At 43.6% G+C, this 26,029-nt stretch overlaps 2 protein-coding genes across 2 annotated transcripts; both read right to left on the minus strand.

Moving 5' to 3' along the window:
• Positions 1 to 1,144: 1,144 nt before the first annotated feature.
• klhl11 (kelch-like family member 11) lies at positions 1,145 to 6,479 on the minus strand. Its single transcript, XM_086056470.1, has 2 exons — positions 5,554 to 6,479; positions 1,145 to 4,185 (listed from the first exon to the last, which is right to left on the minus strand). Exons 1-2 carry the CDS (start codon positions 6,084 to 6,086, stop codon positions 2,601 to 2,603), a joined length of 2,118 nt encoding a protein of 705 aa, XP_085912596.1. The 5' UTR covers positions 6,087 to 6,479; the 3' UTR covers positions 1,145 to 2,600.
• A 209-nt stretch (positions 6,480 to 6,688) lies between these two features.
• On the minus strand, positions 6,689 to 25,838 carry aclya (ATP citrate lyase a). Its single transcript, XM_086055368.1, has 28 exons — positions 25,687 to 25,838; positions 24,345 to 24,508; positions 22,415 to 22,537; positions 20,850 to 20,912; positions 19,819 to 20,009; positions 18,091 to 18,170; positions 17,520 to 17,650; positions 16,616 to 16,734; positions 15,304 to 15,440; positions 15,172 to 15,233; positions 14,976 to 15,093; positions 14,118 to 14,272; positions 13,627 to 13,720; positions 12,651 to 12,792; positions 12,171 to 12,339; positions 11,991 to 12,095; positions 11,614 to 11,810; positions 11,169 to 11,250; positions 10,986 to 11,096; positions 10,781 to 10,908; positions 10,527 to 10,620; positions 10,296 to 10,450; positions 10,081 to 10,231; positions 9,094 to 9,237; positions 8,878 to 8,991; positions 8,716 to 8,798; positions 7,960 to 8,036; positions 6,689 to 7,892 (listed from the first exon to the last, which is right to left on the minus strand). Exons 2-28 carry the CDS (start codon positions 24,501 to 24,503, stop codon positions 7,798 to 7,800), a joined length of 3,279 nt encoding a protein of 1,092 aa, XP_085911494.1. The 5' UTR covers positions 24,504 to 24,508; positions 25,687 to 25,838; the 3' UTR covers positions 6,689 to 7,797.
• Between the last annotated feature and the right edge of the window lie 191 nt (positions 25,839 to 26,029).

A 26,029-nucleotide genomic window follows, 5' to 3' on the forward strand; every position in this document is an offset into this window, starting at 1 on the left:
GAAAATGTTAATGTCCATAAAATCTCAAATATTGCTGCGATCCTTTTGATATTGACAAAAAAGTCTTATTTAAACTTCCCGTTTCGTTTTGAAAAACGAATTCGGACGTTTTTACATTTTTTGTATCTGCTTCCAAATCCAATATTCAATGACCAAAGTTAAACACGCTAATTTTGGTTAGCATGTCTGCCTTTTACTGTCTGATAGCATTTAGCTAGCGAACGTTTGTTGTTTAATCACTTGTTTTACACGCTATTGTTGCATGGAACAATAGCTTGGAGTGACAATTAAACAACTTGAAGTACGAACTTTTGCCTCTTATTTGTAGAAGTGGTTGAAAAGCCGTGCCCTGAGATAATCTGAGATTATATGAGAAGAAGGACTGTTTAAAAGTTCAACCGCGATGGTCGTTTGCGATGTCAGCATTGTTCGCCAGTTTATTGGTTGGTCTGAACAAACCATTTCAGTTCAGCATAAAGCTGTTCAACCAAAATTCAAAAACTATTTCTGATTTTCGTTAGTTTTCATTAAAGTTTTGTTTTCATTACTTTTCTTATATTATTATTTTTTCTTGAACAGAGGATACCAACATTTTTTCCAGGTTACAACACAGTTCACGATACCGTATTCAGGCGCTACGCTGTCGCCATCTCCTGGTCACGAGGAGAAATGCTTTCGGTGACAACTTCCGGAAAATCTAAAACGTGTCACGTGCTGTATTCTATTTTCGTTTTAGAATCAAAATTGGAAAATAAAATCGTTTTTAGATTTATTTTAGAAAACAAAATAGAAAATCAAGCTGTATTTCAATGCTGGTGTTTGTATTTTAAAATGAAAATCAAATAACGAGTCGTTTTTCCATTTTTCATATCTGCTTGCAAACACAGTATCAAATTACCAAAAGAGACACGGACCGTCGTATAAAGCGGCGTTCTGGCGTGCACATAACAAAAACTGCCACTTATTCCAATTGTCTTTATTGGGTTTCTGCGTACTTGTCCTATATGAGCACGGAATCATAATTCTGATTTCTTTATTTGCCAAGTCTCTTTGGAGGGGGAAGCACGTACACACAATGAAGCATTGCAATATCTCGTAAGATTCACCTGAGGAACAACAATAACAACACAGCGGGAACACAAACAAGAGTTTGCAATTTGCTATATTTTATTTTAAACTTGAACCATATCAGAAAGTAAAATCAAAGTGCGGCGGCAACTCAAAACCTCTTTAAGACTAACAAATGGATGGGAACAAAAATGCTCATTTGGCGCAAAAGGAATGACTGGCTTTGTAAGTAAGACATCTGACAGATAACTGGAATGCCTCAGTTACATCTTTAAGGAAATATAACAATAAATACAGAGAGTACAATGCCAAGCTCGTCTAAGGTGGGGAATGAAACGATGTCTCGTTAGTGCGTCTGCTATAGTGGAGGCAGCACAGAAGCGGTTATGGCACTACAAGTGTTGACACGCTTGCATGAACATAGATTGTCACAGTGTTAACAAATGGAACCAAGCCTCCATCTGGGAACTAGCCACAGAGGAATGTCAAATATATATATATATATGTATATAAAGAGTTTTGTTATTTATATACAGACAAATAAACATCATCTCCTCAGGATATTTCCTTGTCGCCACTCTTATTAACATACATTCGGTGCATCCCTTCACACGCATACATACATACAAACGATTCACGGTTTCCCCCCCAAAAAAGTGGCCGACAACACAACACAGCACGGCGTTCAGTTGGGTGAGAGCGAGGCGCGTTCCACTGCAGCATGTTACGAACAAATGAAATAATGAACAAATGGATGGCGCAGTTGTGGCTGGTGACACAAGGTTAGAGATTCTTCCATGCGGACGAGCACATGAGACAACTTCAAAAGCAGTCTTTAAAGAGCCTCATTTCCACCGAGCAGCACGCTTCGGTCCAGTTTCAGCGTTTACACATCGTCATACATTTTTCAAAAAAAATCCCCAGTCAGTTAACTGCCGCTTGCGTGGTTGCAAAAAAAAATACTGAGCTGTCAATCATCTTTTCACACTTCTGATTAAGTCAAATTATTTTTTTCACAGTATTTAAATGTAGTTTTTACAGCCAGTGCCATGCAATGGGAGGCATTTAACAAAGGGAAACGCGCCAGATAGGTTAGCGCTCTGAGAGAAGTGGAGTCCACAAAGCAAACCCGCAGACAGCCGCCACTGCAGCACTTTCTCCAATATGGCACTTGTCTTTATCGTTGGCAACAAATAATAATAATAATATCGAATGATGGTCATTCCCGCAATCCAGCACGCTGCTGATTGGTCATGGAATCGTCAGATCAACGGAATGCAATATTCTCCTCTTCCCATCTTGTCTTGTCGGACAAGTGTAAAACTGTCTTCCGAGTCTCGTAACCAATCCAAGGAATGCAACGACGGCCATTTAGCCGACCGAATGTACGGCGGAACCCGAGATCCCGAAGGGAACGGAGCCTTCTCTTTCAACAGATGAAACGCATGTAAACTGAGGCGAGGCGAGGCGAACCGCACCGCTCGGTGGGAAAGCGGTCGGAACGCGTCCAACAAAGCGAGCGGGCCGAGGGTTCAGCACTCGATCTGCGACTGCAGCTGCCGGCGCAGGGTGAGCGTGCGGCGGTGCAGCTGCTGCATCTGCTGCATGCGGTCCCGCTGGCGCGCCAGGTTCTGCGGCATGGGGTAGCGCTGGCAGCCGTAGAGGAAGCGGTAGGGCACGCGCACGTGGCAGGCGGTGGCGCGGCACCGCGGCTGCGGCATGGGCGGCAGCAGCATCCAGCGCCGGCGCTCGGCGCAGTAGCGGTACGCCTCCTTGCGGTACTGCTTGTCCACGTCGTCGCTGTTCTTCCAGCCGCCGATGATGAAGACGTCGTCGTCGAAGTGGCAGATGGCGGCGCCCTCGATGCTGGTCACCTCTGGCGGCAGGCTCTCCAGGATCTCGTCGGGGACGCGGGCGCTGATCTTCTGGCGGGCCACCTCGTCGCGCATGCTGTAGCTTTTGGGGCAGCAGGAGGCCGTGTGGTAGAAGTTGGTGGCGGCCACGGCCATCTGGAAGACGCAGTAGTTGTCCACCAGCGGCAGCGAGTCCACGTCCTGCCACTGGTGGCTGTCGGTGTCGTAGCGGGTGGTCACCGTCTTCAGCCCGTCGTCTTTGTCCGTGTCGACGGGCGTGCGCGCCGTCACGTACACGTAGCGGTCCTCCACGCTCACCGCCTTGACGTCGCGCAGGATCTTGGGCGCCGACTCCAGGTTGTGCCACTTGTCCTGCTCGGGCTCGTACACGCTGACGTCCTTGAAGCCCGGGCTGAAGTTGCCGTGGCCGCCGATGCTGTACAGGATGTCCTTGATGCAGGTGAGGCCGAAGGAGTGCTTGCGGGTGGTCAGGTTGCTCACCTGCTCCCAGGTGTTGTAGTTGGGGTTGTAGCGCTCCACCGTCTTGGCGAAGCCCGGCTCCATGGAGCCCGCCACGTAGACGTGCGAGTCGGTGGCGGCGATGGCGTGGCCGTCCAGGTGGTTGTGGATGTGCGGAAGGTTGACCCAGCGGTCCTCGTAGATGAAGTAGCCCACGCACTCGCTCAAGTAGTCGCCGCCCTCCGACACGCCGCCCACCACCATGATCACGTCCATGTTCTGGCCGAAGCGAGGCTGGAAGGACACCACGAACGAGGACCACAGCTCCAGGTCGGCCAACTTGAAGTTCTCGAAGCGGATGGCGTAACCCTCCACCGCCTCCGACACAAGGCGCAGGCACGCCTCGTTGGCCGCCACCATCCGCTCGTTCTTAACCACCCGCGTCAGGTAGGTGGGCTTGATCTGGGGCAGCCTGAGCAGGCGGAAGAGCTCCTCGAAGTAGCCGCCGCGCTCTTCGGGCATCTTCTGCACCCACTTGACCACCGCCTCGAAAAGCACCTCCTCCGAGTCCACCGTGATCTGGTCGTCCGACAGCCAGTTGCGCACTAGGTGGAAGGGCAGCGTGTAGAATTCCTCGTCCTGGATCACCTTGTGGAAGTTGCGGCGGATCATGTCGGCCGCTCGCAGGGCCAGCTGGTCCAGCGTGTACATGTGCGCCAGACTGTGCACCGCCACGCAGTTGGTCAGGCTCAGCTTCTTCTTCAGGAACTCGCCGCAGAAATCCTTCAGCTGCACCAGTAGGAACCTGAAAATAAAACAGATTGGAAAATTGGGGCTTTTCCTTTCCTTTATAACTATTGGTTGGACGTGGAGATATGTTACGCACCCAAAGTCGCTATGAGAAAATCCACAACTTAAAGGGACCAAATAAAAAAAAAACACGCATTTCTTATACCCCTCCCACATGCCCCAAACACATTTAGAAGCATTGTGTCCATGTCCCCAAATGCTGGAAACGGGGGAATAATTACATTTATATAAATACTGTAGCATTGGAGATTTTCCTAAGGATGGTTTTGCGTCAAAGTATCTGTTTGTGTCAAGGCTTCGCAAAAGGGGCTATAATAAAGTGTTCTTTATTGCCCGGACAACTAATCCGAGAAGGCGATATGTCAGCCATTGCATTTAACTGGGCCAGCCCTACCTTCTCACAATGATAAAAAAAACTACACAATAAAAGGTTGTTGCCATTCTGCTGCAATCGGCAGAGGTCCTAGTAGGAAACCCTGGGGCACTTTTGATACAGAGCATGCAATGCGAACATTTTCATGAGATAAATGATTAATCTAGTGGTTTCGCTTTAAGATGATTACTTGTTGGGGTTACATGCGTGTGACAGGGCCTGAAAGCAAGGGGCTATAAACAGCCTCAAGAGTCTTTTTTTATTGTCTGACCAACCCATCTTCGAAAGGACTTTGTCCTGCATTGCAATTAATGGGACCAGCTCTATCTCCTACTTAATGGGACCAGCTCTATCTCCTATCATAAAATGTAGTACCGTAATAAAACATTCATGTTCATGTCCTTGCTCATTCGTTACTCTCACACATGTAAATATGTGCTAACTGAGAACAGCAGGGGGACTCACAGGCAACCATGGGGTACTTCTTATACAAAGCAAACATGAAATGATACCATTTCCATGATCTCAATCAGTAATAATTGGTTTGAGTTTGGTTGTTAAACTGTGTATCATGTGACAATGGCTTGATCCTGTGGTGCACATTTGTTAAGTATTGTTCGGTTGTATTGAACTTTTACATACAATATAATTGCACTCAATGTGTTTTCGAACGTTTATTTCAGTACATTTCACTTATGAGAAATACATTTGAGTAGAATCATTTGGTCATTTTATGATTTACCTATAGAATAGAACCTCGGTTTTCGTACACTCCCTCCCTGGTTTTGGACCATATTGCTTTCGACGTCTTTTTTGGGTTGACACGTTTGCAATGCTCAAACTGTGCATGTTACATGTTTTTAGTCCGAAAGCTTCTGCCTCGTTTTTTGTTCAGTCTACTACACAACTAGATTTTAATGTTGATCACATTGGTGGTATTTTGAGAGACATGCCCTTCTGCAGGTGATGCTGATATTCACAAAACGGTACCTGTCTGCAAGCTCCAGGACTTCATGCACGTTGCAGGTGCTGACACGAATCTCCCCGGTGTACATGTACTGGATGACGCTCTCCACCGTCTCGGGGTCGGGCCCCATCTCCGAGCTCCACTCCTTCATGTCCACGCGGCCGGACAGCGACTCGGAAAACTGTCCTCCCAGCAGCGGTGTGAAGTAGTCGGTAGCGGCGGCCAGCACCGAGCGGTGGGCCGCGAACTCGCACGTCTGGACGCCGCCGGCCGCCGCGCCGCTGCTGAAGGCGAGCGTCACGTCGCAGAACAAGCCCTGCTTGCGCTGCTCGTTCTGCCGCCGCGATAGCTCCGAGCAGTGGGAGGACGATGCGAAGTCCTCGGCCTCCTCCGCGTCGCCATCCGCGGCCAGAGAGCTCGGGGTACCGCAAACCCCGCCGCCGCCGCCGCCGCCGCCGATACTATTACCACCACCACCACCACCACCACCAGCACTACTACTACTACAACTATTACTGCGGGCCGAGTCCTCCGGGTTGGGGGCCGCCGCTGCCATTCTGTTCTCCGGTGACCACAGGACGGGTAAAAGAAAAAAAGGAAGCCAACTCTCAGAATCAGGCGACTACACGCACACGGTAAGAAGTCAAAACCGAGCGCCACATTGAAGCACTCACTCCTCCATTTGCGGAAGTCGGCCGCCGCCGGAATGCTACGAAACTAGCTCAAAACAGCGCAGACTTGTTGAAATAGCCCTCGAGGCTCGCCATATAATTGTTCCCCCCCGCAGTATGCTCGCGAACTATACATCTGGGAAGATATTTTAGTTTCTTGTCAGCTTTCGAACGTTCACGAGAAAAACCGTAAATCGCCCACCAAAACAACGCCGACTTCGCCTCAGTCTGAGCTGCTGACAGAAAGTGACCTGCGCAGTGGGAGAAAGGCGTCAGCGGTGCACTTCCGCCTCGAAGAAACATTTTTTTTTATACTTCATTTCTTCAAATTGAACCATTTAATACAACCATATAATAAAACACCCACCCAAACTATAAATGTGATATACATGTATATATATATATACATTATATATATATATCAATTACACATCTTTATGACGTCACAAAGTACGTTACTTAATTCTAAAAATAAAAACCTCACGTAACCAAGGAAACCACTTGTTTACTTGTACGCAGTGTACACTTTTAATTACACAAACATTGACACAGTAGAGTCAGTATAGAGGCACATTCAGCTCACACACAAGCATTGCAATAACACTTATCAAATTATCCTAAATAGATATTTTTGTACCTTTTATAACGAGTTGTTATGTTACTGGTAACCAACAACACTCAGCAGCAATTTTTAATCTGAAATGGCTTTGTGTCCCGAAACATATTTTTGACACAGATTTAAAATATGTCTACTTTTTTCTAGTGCATCAGGTTTTTTAGATATTTAATTTTTGGGGGTTTTCAAGTATATGACCTGTGGTGACCCACAAGAGACAGACATGCAGGAACCGTTAGCTTTAAGGGAAGGGAGCTTGAAGGAGAATAGCTTGGTGCTTGCTCTGTCAACAATTAGTTTTGTTGTGATGAGTAAAGACACGCCTTGCCTTCGTCTTGTTTCATCATTTACTGCATCCCCGCAGACCTATAAAAGCTTGCGCAATACGGATTTTACTGTGTTGTAGTTACAGCGTTTCAGAACAAAATTCCACATGTTGCTGAACCGAAGACTGAATTCATAAATATATTACTACATTATTGTTATAAATTATGAAAACCTGATGTGCTAGAGAGAAAAAGAGGCAGATTTGGGATTAGATTTGGTGCAGTTATTTTACGTCATTACCTGGGAACAACATACACCAATAAATGGTCCCTTTTGCAACAGCCAAGACATTATTGACAATGAAATCTTTTTTGATTAGTACACCTGCAGTAACATAAATAAAGCTATTATCTACAGTGTGATGTCACATTATTATTGCACTACACGGTCACCCTGTGTAACAAGCTCAAGACAATGATGATGATAATAATAAAATGGCACACTGAATAGAGCTGCACAGAGACGTGAGAACATGATGGACGATTTGTCACCTGTCGGGACCGGTCATGTCTGAGAGGATCTTCACATTGTTACATGTTTTCACTACAATTTAAATCTCAAACTATTTCAAGCAATATGTGTATTTCAACAGTAACATATTAATGAAATATTCCAAATCTTCAGCCTTCAGGGTGAGATGGGTGGAGAGGGCCCTACATGGACATGTGCTCCGGGAGCACGTAGGAGATGTCGTCCCAGGGGTGACGATACAGACCCTGCTTTAGCCTCTTCTGATCCAGGTAGTGTCCTAAAAAGATGCTTTTGTTATTATTCATGCTAGTTAGAACTCTTATTTTCCTCTTGACTTCACGCACCAATAAATCCCATGCTGCGACCCAAGACAAAGATGCCGTTCAGGGCGCCGATTTCGACAAACTCATCTGCTTCATCCCTGTAAAAAGAAACAATTTATTTGTGAGCATACTTACACTTTTAGACTTTTTTGTGTGTGATGTATTAGACTTAAGTTGCAAACAACTGCTTAAGAAGAGCGCAGTATTTTGGTTTTCTTCTGTGTACTTTATTTCTTATTGTATCTGTTTAGCTTAATGCTAACAACGCAAAAGACAAAGCACGGGCTGGTATCAGTTTTTAAACCCTTTTAGGCAAATGATTTTTTAACTTAACAGTGCATCAACACGCAAACACAATATATATATCAATACTCTGAGGCATAAATTCTTTATTCTTTCCAAAAAATGACTAATATTACCGCACTTTACGGATTCAGTTGAGAAACTCTTAGTTTGTGTTTTCGTCCATGTTTGTATCATTCCGCCCCCAAGTGGCCAAGGTGTGCACACAATAAGGAGCAGCACAGTGTCCGTTGAATTTAAAGCAAAAAATGTGGCTAAAACCGTTTATTTCTTTACTTTCTATTAACTCATTCACTGCCAGACATTTTCAGACCCTCTTTTACCCTAACATTTGAAAAAAAGTGAAGAAGTTCCTGGGATTGAATGGCTGGACTGTGAAAAGACAACTCCATTTGTCAAGGGCAGTGTATGAGTTAAATTATCTTTCAATGTGGAAAATATAATTTGGGCCTTTGACTATTTGTATACAGTTACCTAGTAAATCCACCACAGGTTCTAAGCAGGTCCACAAAGGCCACACCGATGATGCCGTCCACATTCAGGATCAAGTTGGGTTTCTAACCCAAACACAGAGAAAGCAAAGGAGTGTAAAAACACAGTGCGTTATGAGTGAGTCAATGAAGAAGGGCGTCTTACTTTTGAGGTGGTAATCTTCTCCACATCAAGAGCGTAATCCAGCAGCTGTGTGGAGGGGAAGTTCTGCTTTACAAAGTCCTTCAAGATCTGGACTCGCATGTCAGGATTGTTGATCTGCGACGGAACAACACAACATTAAAAAAAACGATTTAGAAATGACATGAGACGGGAAGCGGTGAAAGCCCCGGTGGTCCGAGGACGCAACGTTTGACTCACAGACTTGACCCTGTGGCCGATGCCCATGATGAGCTTGCCGTCCTTCTTCATCTTGTTGACAAACTCCATGGGCGGCAAGCCGCTGTCGAAGGCCTTGCTGAACTGCTTGGCTGCGGCATCCAAGGCACCGCCGAAGCGGTCACCCTGTGAAACAAAGAAGCCATATAATTTTATTATCAAAAAAAAAAAATCTAGTTAGTAGTTGAATGGATATGAGTCATTTTTGAGGATATTTATTTTTGTGCCCATATAATTTTACTTTGAATTCATTTCATCTACCGTTCTTAAAGTGTTAATCCACTCGTTCTTAGCCATCTGTGGGGGCGGCCATTTTGTCTTCTGAAAATGACATCACTACTGCCAATCACAGGCTCGGATTCGGAAAACAGGTCAGTCGCGATTGGTCGTCGTGAGCAGTTGTCATGTCATTTTCAGTCGACAGAAGACAAAATGGCCGCCCCCAGAGATAGCTAAAAATGAGTGCATTTTGCTACTTATATTCCACAAATGAAAAATTAATCAGAATGCCGTGTTTTAACTAGTGGGCCTTGCTGGGAACATATTCTTGAAAAAAATATGTTTAGGTTGACTTTCGCTTTAAAATGGTAAAAAAAAAATGTAAGTGACAAAAAAACTGCTGAAACCTATTTTGAACTGCTTTCAGTCAGGCCATTCCTTGTCCAACAGGAAAAAAAAGTGTTTTTCCGCCATCCCGGGCCATCTTTAGGCAATTGCACACCTTCTGTGACGGGCATCGGTTACTTATGGATCTTCACTATTCGCACAACAGGGATCTGTCCCGATCCCCCATGAATAGCGGTGGTTCTCTACGGTAAAATCCTTCCCTGGTGTTCCGCAAGGGTGCCTTGCTACCGATAACCACATGTCGCTGAATTGTTAGAGCATGATCATTTTTTCGAGCGCCGCTTCGTGTTCTCATTCATATCAGTCAGTGCACAGTATAGAGCTGTCACTACGATGTCTTACGATGGTGAGCAGGCCAGAGGTGAGACTGGAGATCAGATCTTTGCCGGCACGGGCACACACGATGGTGTTGTGGGCGCCGGATACTGCCGGGCCGTGATCGGCAGTCACCATGAGACACATCTCAAAGAATTGGCAGGCGTATCTGGGCAACCTGGAGAAAACATACTGCATTGTTTCATTGTTGATCTGAGTTGTTGGATGATGAGTACACGGACCTCCTCTGGAACCACAGAAGCCCCAGAGTGCCCCCCAGGCCAATTTCCGACTTGAAGACCTCCGTGATGGGCATGCCTGCATAGATGAGCTCCTGCCCCCGCTCGTCGCAGATGCTGGTCATGAAGGACGCCGGTTTGCGGATTAGGCCCAGCTCCTGCGGAGAGAGTCAGGTATTAAAACGGAAGATGAAGGAAATGAAAACGGATTACAAGAAAAGAAATTTTACTGACTCGGGCCCAGGAGTAATCCATCGGAACTGTGGGAGGGGGCAGCTCCGGTGCTGGTTGGATGACTCCTTTCCCCACCAGGTCGTCATACACGGATCTGCATGGATGGAATATCCACTTTTAAATGTTTGCATACTAATTAGTTGAGTTTGTGGAGTGACTGCCCAGGCATCAAGTGTGAAATGACACAAGAACAAAAAAAAACCACTAACGTGGTGGAGGTGATTAAACACTAGTGAAAAGTCACTTCTACTGACTTAATGATCTCTCCCAGCTCATCAAAGCTCTTTGGCACAAAAGCACCGGCCTCCTTCAGAGCTTGGTTCTTGGCCACCGCCGTCTCTGAAGCCTGGTTGGCGCACGCTCCCGCGTGGCCAAACTGCACCTGAGGTGTCAAAGAAAACACGACAGCAATTCAAAATCGGCGGCCGCCCGACATGGGTGCCCGGCGTCGCTTTTTACCTCTGAGGCGAACATGGTGGCGCAAGTTCCGATGCACCAGCACACCACGGGCTTGGCGATCCTGCCTTCCTTAATGGCCTGGCAGATCTTGTACTCCTCCGTGCCGCCAATCTACGGCACAGCGGCCAATCAGGACACTCCTTTGATTACATTTCTGCAGAATCCAGTCATTGGACATCTCACCTCGCCCAGCACGACGATCATCTTCACCCCGGGGGTGTCCTGGTAGCGCAGCACGTGGTCGGTGAACACCGAGCCCGGGTACCTGTGGCGCAGTCCACATTCAGTAGATTGACGTGGGTTGGCGGACTTGAACGTTGGGGTGAAGCATGTTTTTCTTTTTTATATTCATGTTTTGTTTATTTTTAGTTGTGATTCAAATAGGCTGACTGGAAATGATTCTAGACAAGTAAATTTAGTTTGCTGCTATGGACAGTTTGAATTTAAGAAATACCAATATTCTAAAGTCGTTCATTATTTAGTCTTATTTTCTCATATTCAGAATTGCTCTTAAATAAAGCGAAATATATATTTGATCTGAATACCGGTACTCAATTTCAATACAATTTTTAATAGGATACTGGATTACTAAAATCTCCGATAGCGCTCGCCCTACTTTTGACCCTACCTGTCCCCTCCAATGGCCACGCCTTCAAACACGCCGTCGGTGGTGCGCGAAATGATGTTGTTGAGCTCGTTGGACATGCCGCCTGAGCGCGACACGTACGCCACGCTGCCCGGCCGGTACAGCTTGGACGCCAGGATGTTGTCCAGCATGCCCCCCGTGTTGCCAATCTTGAAGCAGCCCGGCTTGATGCCGCCCACCTGAGAGGAAGGACAACCGCACGATAAATTAGCATATCCTTTATCAGTTAACAAAATGTCTCTTTCTGCATACCGCCATTTTATACGACTGTATATGCATTGAACTTCTCTATGCTATTATATCACTTTATAGTCCATTTCCAAACCTACACAATACATTTTAAAGACATTCGTACGCACGGTTGCTGGTCCTATGATGGTGATGCCCTTCTCATCGGCTGTCTTGATGATCTTCCTGGTGTGGGCTTCGGGAATTCCCTCCGCTATGATGGCGATGGTGTGAATCTGACCAATTTGATTGCAAAAAGGTGTGAGTGACATTAACTCATTTGGGTAGGTTGATTGGGAATAAATGCGTACCTGCGGATACTGCATGGTCTCCATAGTGCTGTCGAAGGCCGACCGCAAGGAGGCGAAGCTGATGACCACGTCCACGTCCGGGTGCTTCTTCATGGCGTCGCCCATGTTCTTGTAGACCGGGAGGAGGATCTCTTTATGGCCCCAGTAGAACTTCTGCTTGTGGTCTCCGCTGGAAGGGAAACTGGGCTCTCAAGAGTCTGCTCTGCTCGTTCCGTGACCACGCTCGGAAGCGAAAATATTCTTATCTCAAATCATCTTGCCCCATTGAAATGAATGGAAAAGCTAGTAATATGTTCCAGTCCCCGCAGAGAAGGCCTACAAAATTGTTTGTGTTTTTAGTACTTTCGTAAAAAAAATAAAAAAAAACATACAACAACCCTTCTTAGGTGGTTGTCATTAAGATTGGACAGCATATTTGTTCTATTCGCAGCCAGCGTTCTGTGTCTATATCTAGCTCTAGTGGGGGGTTTCGCTGCTTACGTGAAGGGGTAGACCATGGCCGCCACGGAGGGCTCATCTCTGGAGCAGACGTAGTCAAAGTCCAGCATGCCCTGCACGGCCCGCGTCTGCATGCCCCAAACGATGGACTTGGTCTGCTTGCTGAACAGCATGTTTGCCTTGACTGCAAGGCAGACATCTTACATCACTGACATCATGACATCATGGATGTGATGGGAGAAAATGCCTTCCATATTTACTGACTCTTCAATACAAGTGAACTGGCACTGAGTCCAATAATAATAAGCAACAACCACAATGATTATAATGACAATAATGTAAACAACAATAGGATTTAATGCTATTTTAATACTCATTTCAAACGGATACTATATTTTTTAGGGTACGTGTACACATTTTTAGGCTCTATTTTTTACCATGCATGATTATGATTTTCTCACATTAATTTGCATGCTATATTGTCCATACAACTTTTACAATTTTATTTTTAGTTGATCCTATTTAAAAAAAAAACACTCAATGACAACTTTTAATTGAGGTTTATATTCTCAATACTCATTATTTTAGACTTCCCTCAATTTTATGATTGTATTTATATTATCATGTAGTGATTTATTGTTTATTTATACATTGGCAGAATGGTGGGCTAGTGTTTAGTACATCTGCCTCACAGTTCAGCAGTTGTGGGTTTGAGTAATTGCTTCATGGGAATTGCTCCTAAATTGTGCATCCGTGCGAATGTCAGTGCTAACGCTTGTCAGTCTGGATGTGCCTGATTGGCCGGCCATGAGCTGAGATAGGCTCCCGTGACCCAAATGAAGGCAGACGGGATTATCATGTTCCAGCGTGAGTGAGACCGAGACCTGCAGAGCGGTCCGAGTGTCTGAAGAGGGAGCTAAAACACGTCCGATCAAATCACTTTGGTGCCCACTAACATGCACGCGCGTGTGCCTATTTGAATAGAATACGTGATGCAGTTTTGAGTACATTTTCTCACCAACAGGAGCTGCACTTTTGGATTTCTTTGCCGGCGAACCCTCGGCTTTAGCTTTGTTCTCGGAGAAGGAGGCTGTGCGAGTGGATGCCGGGGTCTGAAAGAGGGAAACTCGGCATCAATAATGTCGTAGACACAAACATTTTAAAAAATGTGTGCTAATGAGGTCACCGTTGTTTTTTTTTTGGGGTGATTCTTGGTGCAAAAGCTTTTGAGGGACACTGCCGTGTGTGTCGCGTGTCATTTCTTTCGTGTGTGCCGTCTTTCGTTTTCTAAGCATTCTTTCATTTCCCACTTTGCGCACACAGTTTTAATGGAAGCTTCGGGGCAAACTGGGAGCCTTTGTGAGAGTGGCCACAACAATTTGAGTCACATGACTCGCTGAAAAGCTGTCAGACAAAAGAGCCACAGGGACTCTTAGAGGAGGACAAAGCGCTGTGCCGTTACAGCCGCGCGACAAGACACGACGGCCCGTTTGTCACCGAGCGTCGTACCGACGTGCTGCCGCTGGAGTTGAGCAGGAAATTGGCAGTGTGGGCGGCAACGGGAGGCTGGTTGGGGATGGGCCGGTGACCCAGTGCCATGCCCACGATGGCGGTCATGTGGGTCTCTGTGCCAAAAACATGGATGGGGATCCCGGTGGTCTTGCCTGCGAGAGGGGGCGGGGATTAAGAATCAAACCAAATTGTTTTTTTGCTAGCACTTGATTTGATTCTCAGCAAAATAATGTTAATGTGGGTATTTTATACATGGCACATTTTAGAAAGTGAAAATTCTACTATCTTTAAGCTGCTGTCAAATACGAGGTCCTGTGTTAAAATTTTTGATTGAATTAGCTTTTGATTTCAGCAAATACAAACTCCTAATGCTACAAATGCCTTCCATCGGATAAAATGTCTTTAAAAAATATATAATAATTGTTATTTAATCATTTAAAAAGTGCATTTGAGCAAAAACTACATTTTTGTTTTGAAAAAAATATCACTGGAGAGCTTGTTTGAAAATACTCAAATTTTTTAACAGTTGATGACTTGACAATTATGCTTAAATTGCATTTGCATACTCTATAGTAATATGAAACACAAGTGTATTTGTGACGATATATTCCTGAAAATGAATCATTCGTATATATTAATTAAATATATCCTTTTTTTCCCCTCTGGGGCTCATTTAAATTTAATACTGGAGATGAACTCCACTCCGGTCAACATGTACGATTCTCTCTCCCTCTTTTTGTTGTTGTTATTGGGACTTTTCCATAAATAGCACTCTGCATGCACCAGATTGGTTTAAAAGTGGCTTTCGGATTGATTGCACGCTGCACGCTGATTTTTTGCACTCCATCAATTTACCGACTTCTCCCATCACCCGGAGACCCTCCTGGTAATTTGGACCCCCGCGCCTGACGAAAACGGCCACTTCGTGCTCCTTGAGAGGCACCTGGTAATCTCGGATGGCTCGAACAATTCCCTGACAGGGCGCCAAGACGACAGCGTTAGCGAGTTGCTGTTTAGCGGGACAACAAGCGCGGGTCACCTGCGTTCTTACCTTGAAGGTCGCTGCCACGTTTGTGAAGTTGGCAATGCTCCCGCCGATGATCAAGACTTTGCCTGGGAAACCACCAAAATGTTTTTACTTTCAGCAGAAGTAAAGAAAAGACGGGCAGATGTTGGCCGTTACCGTCAGGGTGCTTCTCCCTCGTCATGAGCGACAGGATGGTCTTGGCGTAGTCGTACGTCTGCTGCTCGCTCGGCGCCCCCGAGTACTCGCCGTAGTTGGCCAGCTCGTCCACGCCGCCCAGGTCGCAGATGGTGTCGCTGTGAGATCGGCCGCACGTCATCGTAAGGGAACGAGAACTCTTTATTGATAGTGCGCCGTAAAATTGGTAGAGCAAATAAACGTGAAAAAAGGAACAGAGGGCTTCATTAGTTGTGGTTGAGGAGTCTGCGTGGGACATCTTACATCCCCAAACAGATGGAAGAAGGGAGAAGCCGCTCATTCGTGCAAACACATCAAAATGGTAACAGATAGAGCTTCATTCCGAGTTTCCTGATTTTAATTACCTCCGGGTTCGGAAAGCTTTTTTCTCATTTCATTCAACGATAATAAACAACCATTTAGGAATGATACAGGCATTAGCAAGGACCAAGAGGTAAGCAAAATACGGCCCACTCTGTTCTCTAATCCGGCCCAACAAGCAATTACATTATCGAGAGTCTTGTAATGTTTGTTATATTATTTTTATTTATTTTACCAAAAAATGGTTAATGAAGATGTATTCATTTATTCATCTATTTCTCTCGCTTATTAAACAATGTCTTTATTTATTACAAATAAAAATGTCAAATAAAAATGTTGCTTTACTAAACATTTTTTATTCCTTAAAATGAATTATAAATGAAAAATACCCTGAGCATTATTTTATTTTGAAAATATTTTACTCATTTATTTCTTTACATATTTTGTCGATTGATTGTACACAACAAAATGAAAAATATTAGTAAAACACAATTTATACACATAAGATTACTGTTAATTTTATTGGCTGAAATAATTGTGTAGTAATTCATCGGTATTTTAATTACAAATAATGCCGTAACATAATAGGCATGGATCACTATTTTACTATTGCAAACATTTTATTACTTTATCTCATTAAATAATTTGTTTATTGTAAATAAGCTGAAACGCGAGTAAAATGAATAATTGTATGCAGTGTACAATTAACATTTTGTATTTAATAATTGGTTAACTAATTTTAACGTTAATGATAAATAATGACAAACTATCACTTTTTACTGAACTGAACCATTTATGCATTTTAATATTCAATAACAATAGACATGCATGGCCGTAGAATCCCGCCTGGCACCTTTCCTTGAACGAATCCATTTTCGTGTCTTTCCATTGTACGTATTTAAAACGAAAATGGTTATTGCAGCACTAACATCAACCGTCTTGATGGCCTCGGTGAAGGCATTTGATTGGCTACCTGTACACGACAGAGGCTCCGCCCCCCGCCACCATGGTCCAGATCCGCCCCTGCGGGTTGAGCAGGGTCAGTTTGAGGCTGGCGCCGCTCTTGGCATCCAGGTCGGCAATGTAGGCCTCCTGCGACACAGGTGGGCAAAAAGACGATAATTGGATTGTGCGGGTGTGCCTAATGAAGTGGCCTGTGAAAGTGGAGTGCACTGTGGGGCTGATTGTGGATGAGTGGAGCGTTCGTGCTTGATTTTGACAGGCAGATGCACAAACACACAGACGTCAGACGCACACACATCTGGCGCCTGGGAAGAAAACACTTCCAATCGAAAGACTGTCCCCCTTGGCCCCCCTCGAGCCAATTAGAGCGGCCGTCTGCTGCTGGGCGAGTCTGTCTGAGACGACTATTTAAACAACAGCTGCGATGACTATAAAGAATTTCATACTTGTACAAGGTATTATCATTATAGAAATATTATTCAAGTTTGGGGTGTAACTAATGTATGAAATCATTTTAATATGGCTATATTTAATAAATATTACATGAATTGCATCATTTTAAATGTATTTATAAATCATATTCTCTCTCAATTTTAAAAGATAGCATACAAAGGAAATACGAATAATGTATTTTTTGAAAGCTATAAATGTGTTTATATATTCTAATAACAAATTTGAATCCTATGAAAAAAATGTATATATTAAAAAAAATACATATATAATATACATATACATATATAATATACATATATATATATATTTTTGTATTTGTTATTTCATTTACATGTTCATAGACTATAAAAAATATATATATATGTATATATAATTTTTTTTTTTACTCGTTATTTCATTTACATGTTCATAGACTATTTAAAAAAAAAAAAAAAAAGACTACTGTAATCAGTTGCAATGACCTCAGGGTAGGCCTCCCTGCCAAAAGGCGGCGGGAACTCCACATCCCCCCACTTGGTCTTGCAGATATAGTCTGCCGTCGCATCGATCTTCGCCGCCATGTCCAGCACGTAGACGCCATCTTTTGTGACCACTGCGGGGGAAGGGAGGGGCAGGAGAAGCAAAAAGGTGACACACCCACCTACTGACTCACGACTGTGTTAGCAAAGATGCTCCTAGCATGTTGCCTGTGTCGGACTTCAAAGCAGCAAGAGCATGTTCCTTGTAGCCAATTATCAACATCAAACACCGAGCGCATCAAATATTTACTGCATTCCGTCCTTTGGGTTTGAAATGTGGCAGAATCGACTTGTGATGGCGACGGTTGAATCTAATGTCACACTGTTGTCTTTTTTCATAACCTAATAACATATTTATGAATGTTTTTTCTTTTTTGTTTCCCAAACATCATCATTACACTGCATTCGCTTTTTGGAGGTCTAATATCAAGCGTGTCCTTTCAAACTGCAAGGAAGTAATACTCTGTTTTGTAAAATTAACAATATAAACAAACACATTGAATATTAAACCTACCCAGTGGGTTGATCTCCAGGTATGTGAAGAACAGTTCCTCATACAGGTTGAAAAGCCCGACAATGAACTGGGCCAGGACCCTGACAAAATAATCAAAGTACAATTCACATAATTCAATACAACATTAGAAACGACATTAAATACAAAGTAAGATTCACTTTTTTATATGTGGTGTATGTCAGGAAGCAAAGCCATATTTTCCTGTCCCCCAAAAATATTGTTCATTGAGCTAGTTTGATTTAGCACCGCTTGCATTCAGGATTCTCGTATGAATAATAAGGCGCAGAGTTGAACGTGTGTTGGTGTGTAATGTAAGTGCAGTATTTTTCTCCTGTCAAGCGGAGTAACCACGTCAGCCCCATTGTCAGAACCTTGTCGCACCCACGGGGTGCGAGTCAGAGTGACTCAGCTTCCCGAGTGGGCTGACTCGCACCCCAAGTGGGCTTGGAATGGAAAAAGACTATGCGAGTGGAAAGAGGCGGCGCTGGGGTTTAGAGGGTATGTGTGTGTGTGTGTGTGTGTTCCGTCAATGTCAGCCAAGACGGTGAATCGCAGCCGTAATGAGAGTGCTGCTGGACAGACGGACAAGAGGGGAGGGAGTGGTGGTGGCGGGCTGACTCGCTGTATCACAGCCATCAAAATAAATGGACGTGCTGTGAATACATTGCGGCCTTGCAGGAAGGCTGGGGGTGGAGTCAGATGGGGAATAAAAAGCAAAGGAGAGAGTTTGTCATTTGGCTAATGGAAACCACTTGCAACCCCACCCCCACTACTCCATGTTCACTCACAACGTCACACAGTACTTCTTCTATGAGAACGCTAAAGGCTTCAACACTGGGCTGCCATATTTCTAAAACTGGAGAGCACTATGACACTGGAGGGTCACCCAAACGGTTCGGCGGGCCGGGATGGTGTTTTCCGTCTTCTTGGCTTCTATTTGTTGTCGCAGAGATTCAGTGCAACAATAAAAGTGTGTATGGAAAAGTCTTTTTAAAGCGGAAGTCAAACCACATATATTTTTTTCAAGAATATGTTCCCAGCAGGCCCACTAGTTGAAACACGGCATTCTGATAAATATTGCGTTTGTGGAATAAGTGTTAATCCAGTCGTTTTTAGCCATCGCTGGGGGCGGCCATTTTGTCTTCTGTCGACTGAAAATGACATCACAACTGCTCACAACGACCAATCGCGGCTGCCCTGTTCTCTGAATCTGAGCCGTGATTGGTCGTTGTGAGCAGTTGTGATGTCATGTTCAGTCGACAGAAGACAAAATGGCCGCCCCCAGAGATGGCTAAAAACGACTGGATTAACACTTATTCCACAAACTCAATATTCTTCAGAATGCCCTGTTTCAACTAGTGGGCTTGCATAAAACATATTCTTGAAAAAGCGTTGACTTCCGCTTTAACATGAGGTGAAAACGCAGGGGGGGTGGCCATCCATTAAGATACATTCAACGCCGCTAATTATTATCACCTTAAACAGTTTTCATTTTGTCGGCTACTCACCCCAAAATATCATGCCCAAATGTGGTCAATTGAATATTTTTTCACAAATCCATACTATTGGTCTGTCCTCACATTGGCTCTTATTTTTACACAGTATAAGTTTCGCCCCTCGTGCAAGGCACTCATCATTTTCTCCCCAAAGTCAAGTGTCCCGAGTAATGCTTGTACTAAACCGGTTTCAATCGGGTGGTCATGCTGAAGAAATGACGCAATCACTCACAGCCTCTTGTCGTTGGGGACGTGGGCGAGCAGCTGCTTGCTGACCGAGCCCTCGCTGATCTTCTCGTCCACGCCGACCAGCAGCTTCTTGGCCTTGGCGTCCACGTCGCCCACGTCCACGCCGCCCTCGTGGTGGAACAGGACGTGGTCGCCCTCGCGGGTGGCGTAGATGCACACGTAGAACTCCTCCTCCTGGATGCGAGAAACGGCGTTGATGACGGACTTCGGTCTCATAAATGGATAATAACAAACTAAGCATACTAATTAATAATAATATTGGCCAGAGGTGTAACATTAAAACTATTCGTATTGTGTCTTGAAATGAGTTCCTACATGGGGCTGGAAATGTTACTGCAAAATAAACAATCCTGTGTGAGTTTGTGCCTCCAATCCAGAGACAGCCATATCATTATTTCAAGTTATCTTAAAACAGATCTAGATTGAAGATACATTTGTTCAGCAAGACTCATCCAAAACTACGTTACTAAACTACGTTTTCAGGGCCTGGTCATCTGACCTGAGTGAGCAAAACTGTGGCTACCGGCCTACCGCTAATGCTAGCTCAACAGTGCTTCGCGAAATGTCCGAGTCATGTCAAACATATTGATTCATCTTCAAATTTAAGAAAATACTACTCCGGCAAATTTATCACCAAAAATATTAGTGTGTATATATATATATATATATAAAAATTAAACAATTTACATTAAATCAAAATTTTGGTATTTGTTTAACTTTACAACGTTGAGAAAAGAAAAAAAAATAATAATAAATCACCAAAAACTCGTTTGCACATCATTATTTTGTCTTATGTTGTAATGTGTTATTGTGTTTACAAATAAATAAATCAGCCGATTTTTGGGATGATTTAAAAAGACCTAATATCGAATGATTGATTAGGCCAGATTCAAAATGCCACTTTGCTACCTCACCTTGACTTTTGATACCATTACAGGCACAAAACTGTATTCTTAGCATATGATAAGAATTCACTTACTGAACCCAAGTATTTTGGTACAACGACTGATTTACCTGCTTGTGAGGGACAAAGGGTTCGATGAGGAAGTTCTTGAGAACGCCTTTGGCTTTTCCCACCTGAGGATGAAGGGAAAAATCAGTTGTTACACACACACACACACACACACACACACGTCCACCACAATGCAGGACGCACAACAACATGTCAAGCACACGCCATGTTAACACACTTTTTACAGGTTATTCGGGGAATTTTTGTGCTACCAAATTGCACATTAGATACCCACCTCCTTTATACAACTCAATTTTAGTCATTCGTGAATTACACTGCAAGTTGTCGGAGGAAGTTGAGCAAACCGAAAATGTTGTAATGTTGTGCAGTTCCATGTCATCTGGACTGCAACAGTATTTCATTTAGTTACTCCTTCCTATATTCGGAGCATATTTCTGTTCGCAAAGGAACAAAAAGCAGCATAAAAAAACAAGACATTACAGAGAAGTAGAGCCACAAATTTCTGGGAGAATGTCGACGTTTCTCGCTCCAGGCGGGAAGCCAAGTAAAGGCAGCTCATTTGGCGGGGCTGTCACCGCGTTTGTGTTGAAAAGGCCAACAGGCGCAGGCAGCGCTTTCATGACAAGGGACTGGCGGGGAGCAGCCAGCCGGAGCGAGAATGCAACAATGCAAAGGGGGTTGCCATTTTGAGGAGAATAAAAAAGGAAGGTTGGGAATACAGGTGGGGAAATTCGCTCGCCCTTATTTCGCCGTCTTTGTGCAATTCTGCACCACTGCAAAGTGCAGATGCGATAATGAACTGTATTAATTAACTGACAGTGTCAAGAAAACCTGAACATGATTACCTCTGTCAAGGGCCAATTGTGTGACTGGTTACATTTAACAGACACAAAGCAGCTTTTTTTTTTAATTTATTTATTTTTCAACAATTTTTTTTTTAACAATTTTGGCAAACAATGTGCATTAGGGCAAAGTTGCGGTGGGAAAACGTTTTTATAATAGGTATTACTGCCACCTACAGGACTGGAGTGTAACAGTGTCATTGAATACGTTGTGAAAATGGAACTATTTGCACGACATGATGTGAATTCACGTTCAATGTGCACACAACTCCCGCTATCAACCCAAACATTAAGAGTAGCTCATATGCGAGTCATCTTTGTTGTAACCGATGAACATAATTGTCCACAAATATAATACTAGCTCCCGTGCAATAACCCGAATCGACTGCGATCTGTTTACGTCATTTATAGACGTTAATAAGCTGCAACGTGGCGCCTTTATTCATCTTACTACACACGTCTCATGTCATAAATGATGAAATACACACACACACAGGACACTCTTCTTGGCTGGTTACGGTGCATGGGAGCTTGTCTTGTTGGTTTATGAGGCAAAACAGCGTCAGAGTGATGGATGCTGTGTGTTGTAGGCTATCGTGAGTGCGCTGATGGACTACTGGGTGGAAGCGGTGTGCAGGTTGCTCACACTGAACGCAGCAGATGGATACAAAATGCACAAATTGGAAGAAGGGAGGTGAAGGAGAGGGCAGCGGAATGATAGCGACAAGAGTCGTCGGCTTAAGTGCGCTGGCTGGATGACGTACCGTCGTCTCCTTCATGAGGCGGCCCTTCAGCCACTCTTTGACGCCGTTCAGGTCCAGGTTGACGCCAACCAGGCCCAGCTTGCCCCGCCTCTTGATCAGCTGGTCCGGCTTCACCACCAGCCTCTGCACAAGAAGGCGAATGCCGTTTAGAATTTATTCGCGGGAAAAGTCATTACAAATATATCATAATATACAAATATATCATAATATATCATAATATATATATATACAAATACGCTCACAAGGAATGTGAACAAATTCAAAACATCCAAGTGCTGAAGAGAATTATTACAATGAAATACCACTATTACAATACATACACTCTGCATATGATTATTTTTGTGTATGGCAAAAAAAAAAAAATCAAAAAATCTAAAGTATATAAATACGTAGGACTCTCTGTGCATCTAAAATAAATGCCTCACCCTTAGTAAGCAGCGGTTCGGAGGATGAATGAATGAATGTGTGATTACATTGTTTTTATGCAATAACAATTTGCATGGGTACATAGGGCGGGATTTGCCCTTTACAAAAGTGAATACCATGTGTGGCTGAGTAATAAGACAAGATCAACACCAAGTGTGCAAATAAGAACAACGCCCTGCAAATATCCAGATGCTCTGGGTGTCTTTTCGCAAAAAAAAAGTGGACATTACGCAATCTGGAAATGTGTCATTTCCTGGAAGGCTGACATTTCAATACGCATAAATTAGCAAAGAAAGCAGAGGAAAAACTACTTTGTAGTTTTAGTAAATCAATTTGGGAAAAAAAAGAAACGGATGTGCTAGTTGACTGTCGTCTAATGCAATCCACTTTGGAAGCAAATTTGGTGGTACATTAACAGCAACATTCAATGGCTACATCGTGTCATGGGTTTTCCAAGAAAGCTTCAACTTAGTTTATATTAGGGCTGAATGATTTTGAAAAATTATCTAATTGCACTCATTTGCCTTGATTTTATCCTAAACCTAACCTATAAGATCAAAACACGTATGTATAATAAATCTGATAGTTTATCGTAATGTAGATTCATTTATTGCTTGTGTTTGTTAAAAAAACATCGGAATAGGACTTTGAAAAAAAAAAAAAAATTACCATGAGTTTCTTTCGTTTTAGACAAATCGTTCAGCCCCATTCAAGATACACACAACATAAACCCATTAATTTCTGAATGAGTGACTGAATAATTCACGCCCAAAAAAAAAAAAATCACTAAATCATACCCTTATTCAAACCTAAGCGGATTTTGCCATCCCCCACTGAAGAGGAAAAGGAGCTGCTCTTCCTCCCACTAGCCAGCGAATGACTTATGACAGTGCAGCCATTACTATCTGGGCCCTCGCCAGTGATGAAGATGAGGAAGAGGAGGAGGGTAAGACACGACAGACGGCGAAAGTTAATGCAATTTCCTAATCAATGCTAGCGCAGCACATCTCTCGCTCTCTCTGTCCATATCTGCCCTCTGGATCACCATCATACCTGAAGTCTAATTCAATTGCACATTCCATTAAAGTCATTAGAACTCCTGCTAGGAATGCTGTGATGCTACACCACAACAGAAACCCTCATAAAATATTGAAAAAATATCTGTGAACATGCAAATCAAGCAAATATGCGAGGGTCGACTCCACAACATTCACTTTGCTGTATGCTTGCTTTGATCGTAAACTTTAACTGGGAGTGAAGCCTCCTTTTGGAAGAATTGTTTACTGTCTGGCCAATCTCTTGCTGCCACCACATATGGGCAACAGTGAGAGCTGGATAGATAAGATTTTATCAATTTATCAATTTCCTTTATGGATGGCGCACCCCCTGCATTCCATGACGTCAGCTATAATACGCTCTCTATCAAGGAATTCACTGTCCTCCATGAAAAAAGAAAAAAAAAAAAAAAGATGGCAAAAATCTCGCCAAAACCAATCATCCAAACCTCCGCGAGCAGCCAGGGGTGCTCCAGCGCCAGACGGTCCAGGTCGGTCTCGGGGGTGACGTTCGCATAGCGGAAGCGGTTCTGGACTGTTGCTGAGGTGCAGATGTGCTTGTAGAGGAACTCCTTGCCCGTCTGCTCCGAGATGGCTTTGGCGGACATGGCGGCTACACGAGCAGGGAATGATGAGATGGATGAATACAAGGCAAGTTTGGTGGGGGAAACAATCTAATCAGCCACGGCTTCTCTGCACTAATAACCTAAGAGGCAATTATTTACCACTCAGGTTATTGTCCTCGAATAGGAGCAGGACACGAGCAGAGTAGCAAGAAGGTTAACCTCCTTTTTTTTTTTTTCAATTTTCCCCGTGGCAATTAATAAAGAACACATATTACTTCTAATATTAGTTATATTGTATTATTAGTGTAAAAAAAAAAAAAGCTAGTTAAATATTATTCTCGAAGTACAATGAAATAAAAAAGTAATACAATACAAATGAAGCAATAAAAATGCCTCACCCCTATTGTAAGGTTCCACTGTACAGTATCAATGTGATATCGTACAAGCAGAAGGATTCGATGGTGAGTAATAGAGAGGCTGTATATTTTACAACTAAGGGTGCCCTTAACGCTAAACCTTTCAATTTCCTAGCCTTTCTCTTGAAAGGTAAACATTTGTTTGAAAATGGCATGTTATTACCTACCTAATTTTACAACCACTGATAATTTCTTTCTATATCAAAGCGCCTTTTATCACTGTGATGAAGCATCTTGCTCTTCTTTTTCACTGAAAGGCTCACTATTTCTTTAACGGGGCTTATTAATAGAACTTCTGTTATACTATTGATTACCACTTGACCGGAGTCACTACTACGCCAATAACATTATACCAGGATGGATGGAAACAGTTTGCCCTGGAACAGCAGACATGCCTGGTTCAATACACCATTGACTTTGATTAGAAAGCTGCACATTTTGGGCTGGTGACCAACGAATGATAATGAACACTGTCTAAAAACGGCATGATGGATGACCAGATAGCCCATTTCAGATAGATAAAGAAACATTGCAACAGTATATGATCACATTTACACTTACAAAACAGGTAGTTAACAAGAGCGCTATTTAATTCCATTAATGAGTTCTTTCGTTGTAAAAGTGATAAAAAATACAGGTCAAATTCAAAGGACAAGTCAATGAGAGTTGACATTATGAATCAAATGTTGTAATTTATTTATTTGACGGCGGCTTATGACGTCATAGCAGTTCGACTTGTTTCCTATCTTTTCATCTTTGGGTCAACAGGGAAAAAAAGACCTTGCGTAAAGTACTAAAAAGGTACAAACCTTGTGTTGAAATGTTGTCCAAGGGGGTTCTAGTGTGTCAGTTTCTGCGCGGCTCCGCTTTGGACTCGACTCAGAGTCAAGCAAGTGGGATAAGACAGCGAGAAGGAGCTTGCGCTGCGTTTTGTCTTCCGTCTCCCATCAGCCGAGGGACCTGGCCGATAGTTCCTGGCCTCTGATTGGCTCGCTCCGTAACTTGCTGTAGTGATGCATTCACTGACTGTTAGTTAAAAAATATTGTATTTCGTGGAACGGAATTTTGAGCACAAAAAAAGTTGTCATTTTCTGGATTCAAAATAAAGCTAACACGTGTACTAAATAAAAATACACATCACATCTTGGGGTA

The sequence above is a fragment of the Filicampus tigris genome, chromosome 16 (assembly GCF_054856515.1).
Source record: "Filicampus tigris isolate MCC_2025a chromosome 16, RoL_Ftig_1.0, whole genome shotgun sequence".
NCBI classification, from domain to species: domain Eukaryota; kingdom Metazoa; phylum Chordata; class Actinopteri; order Syngnathiformes; family Syngnathidae; genus Filicampus; species Filicampus tigris.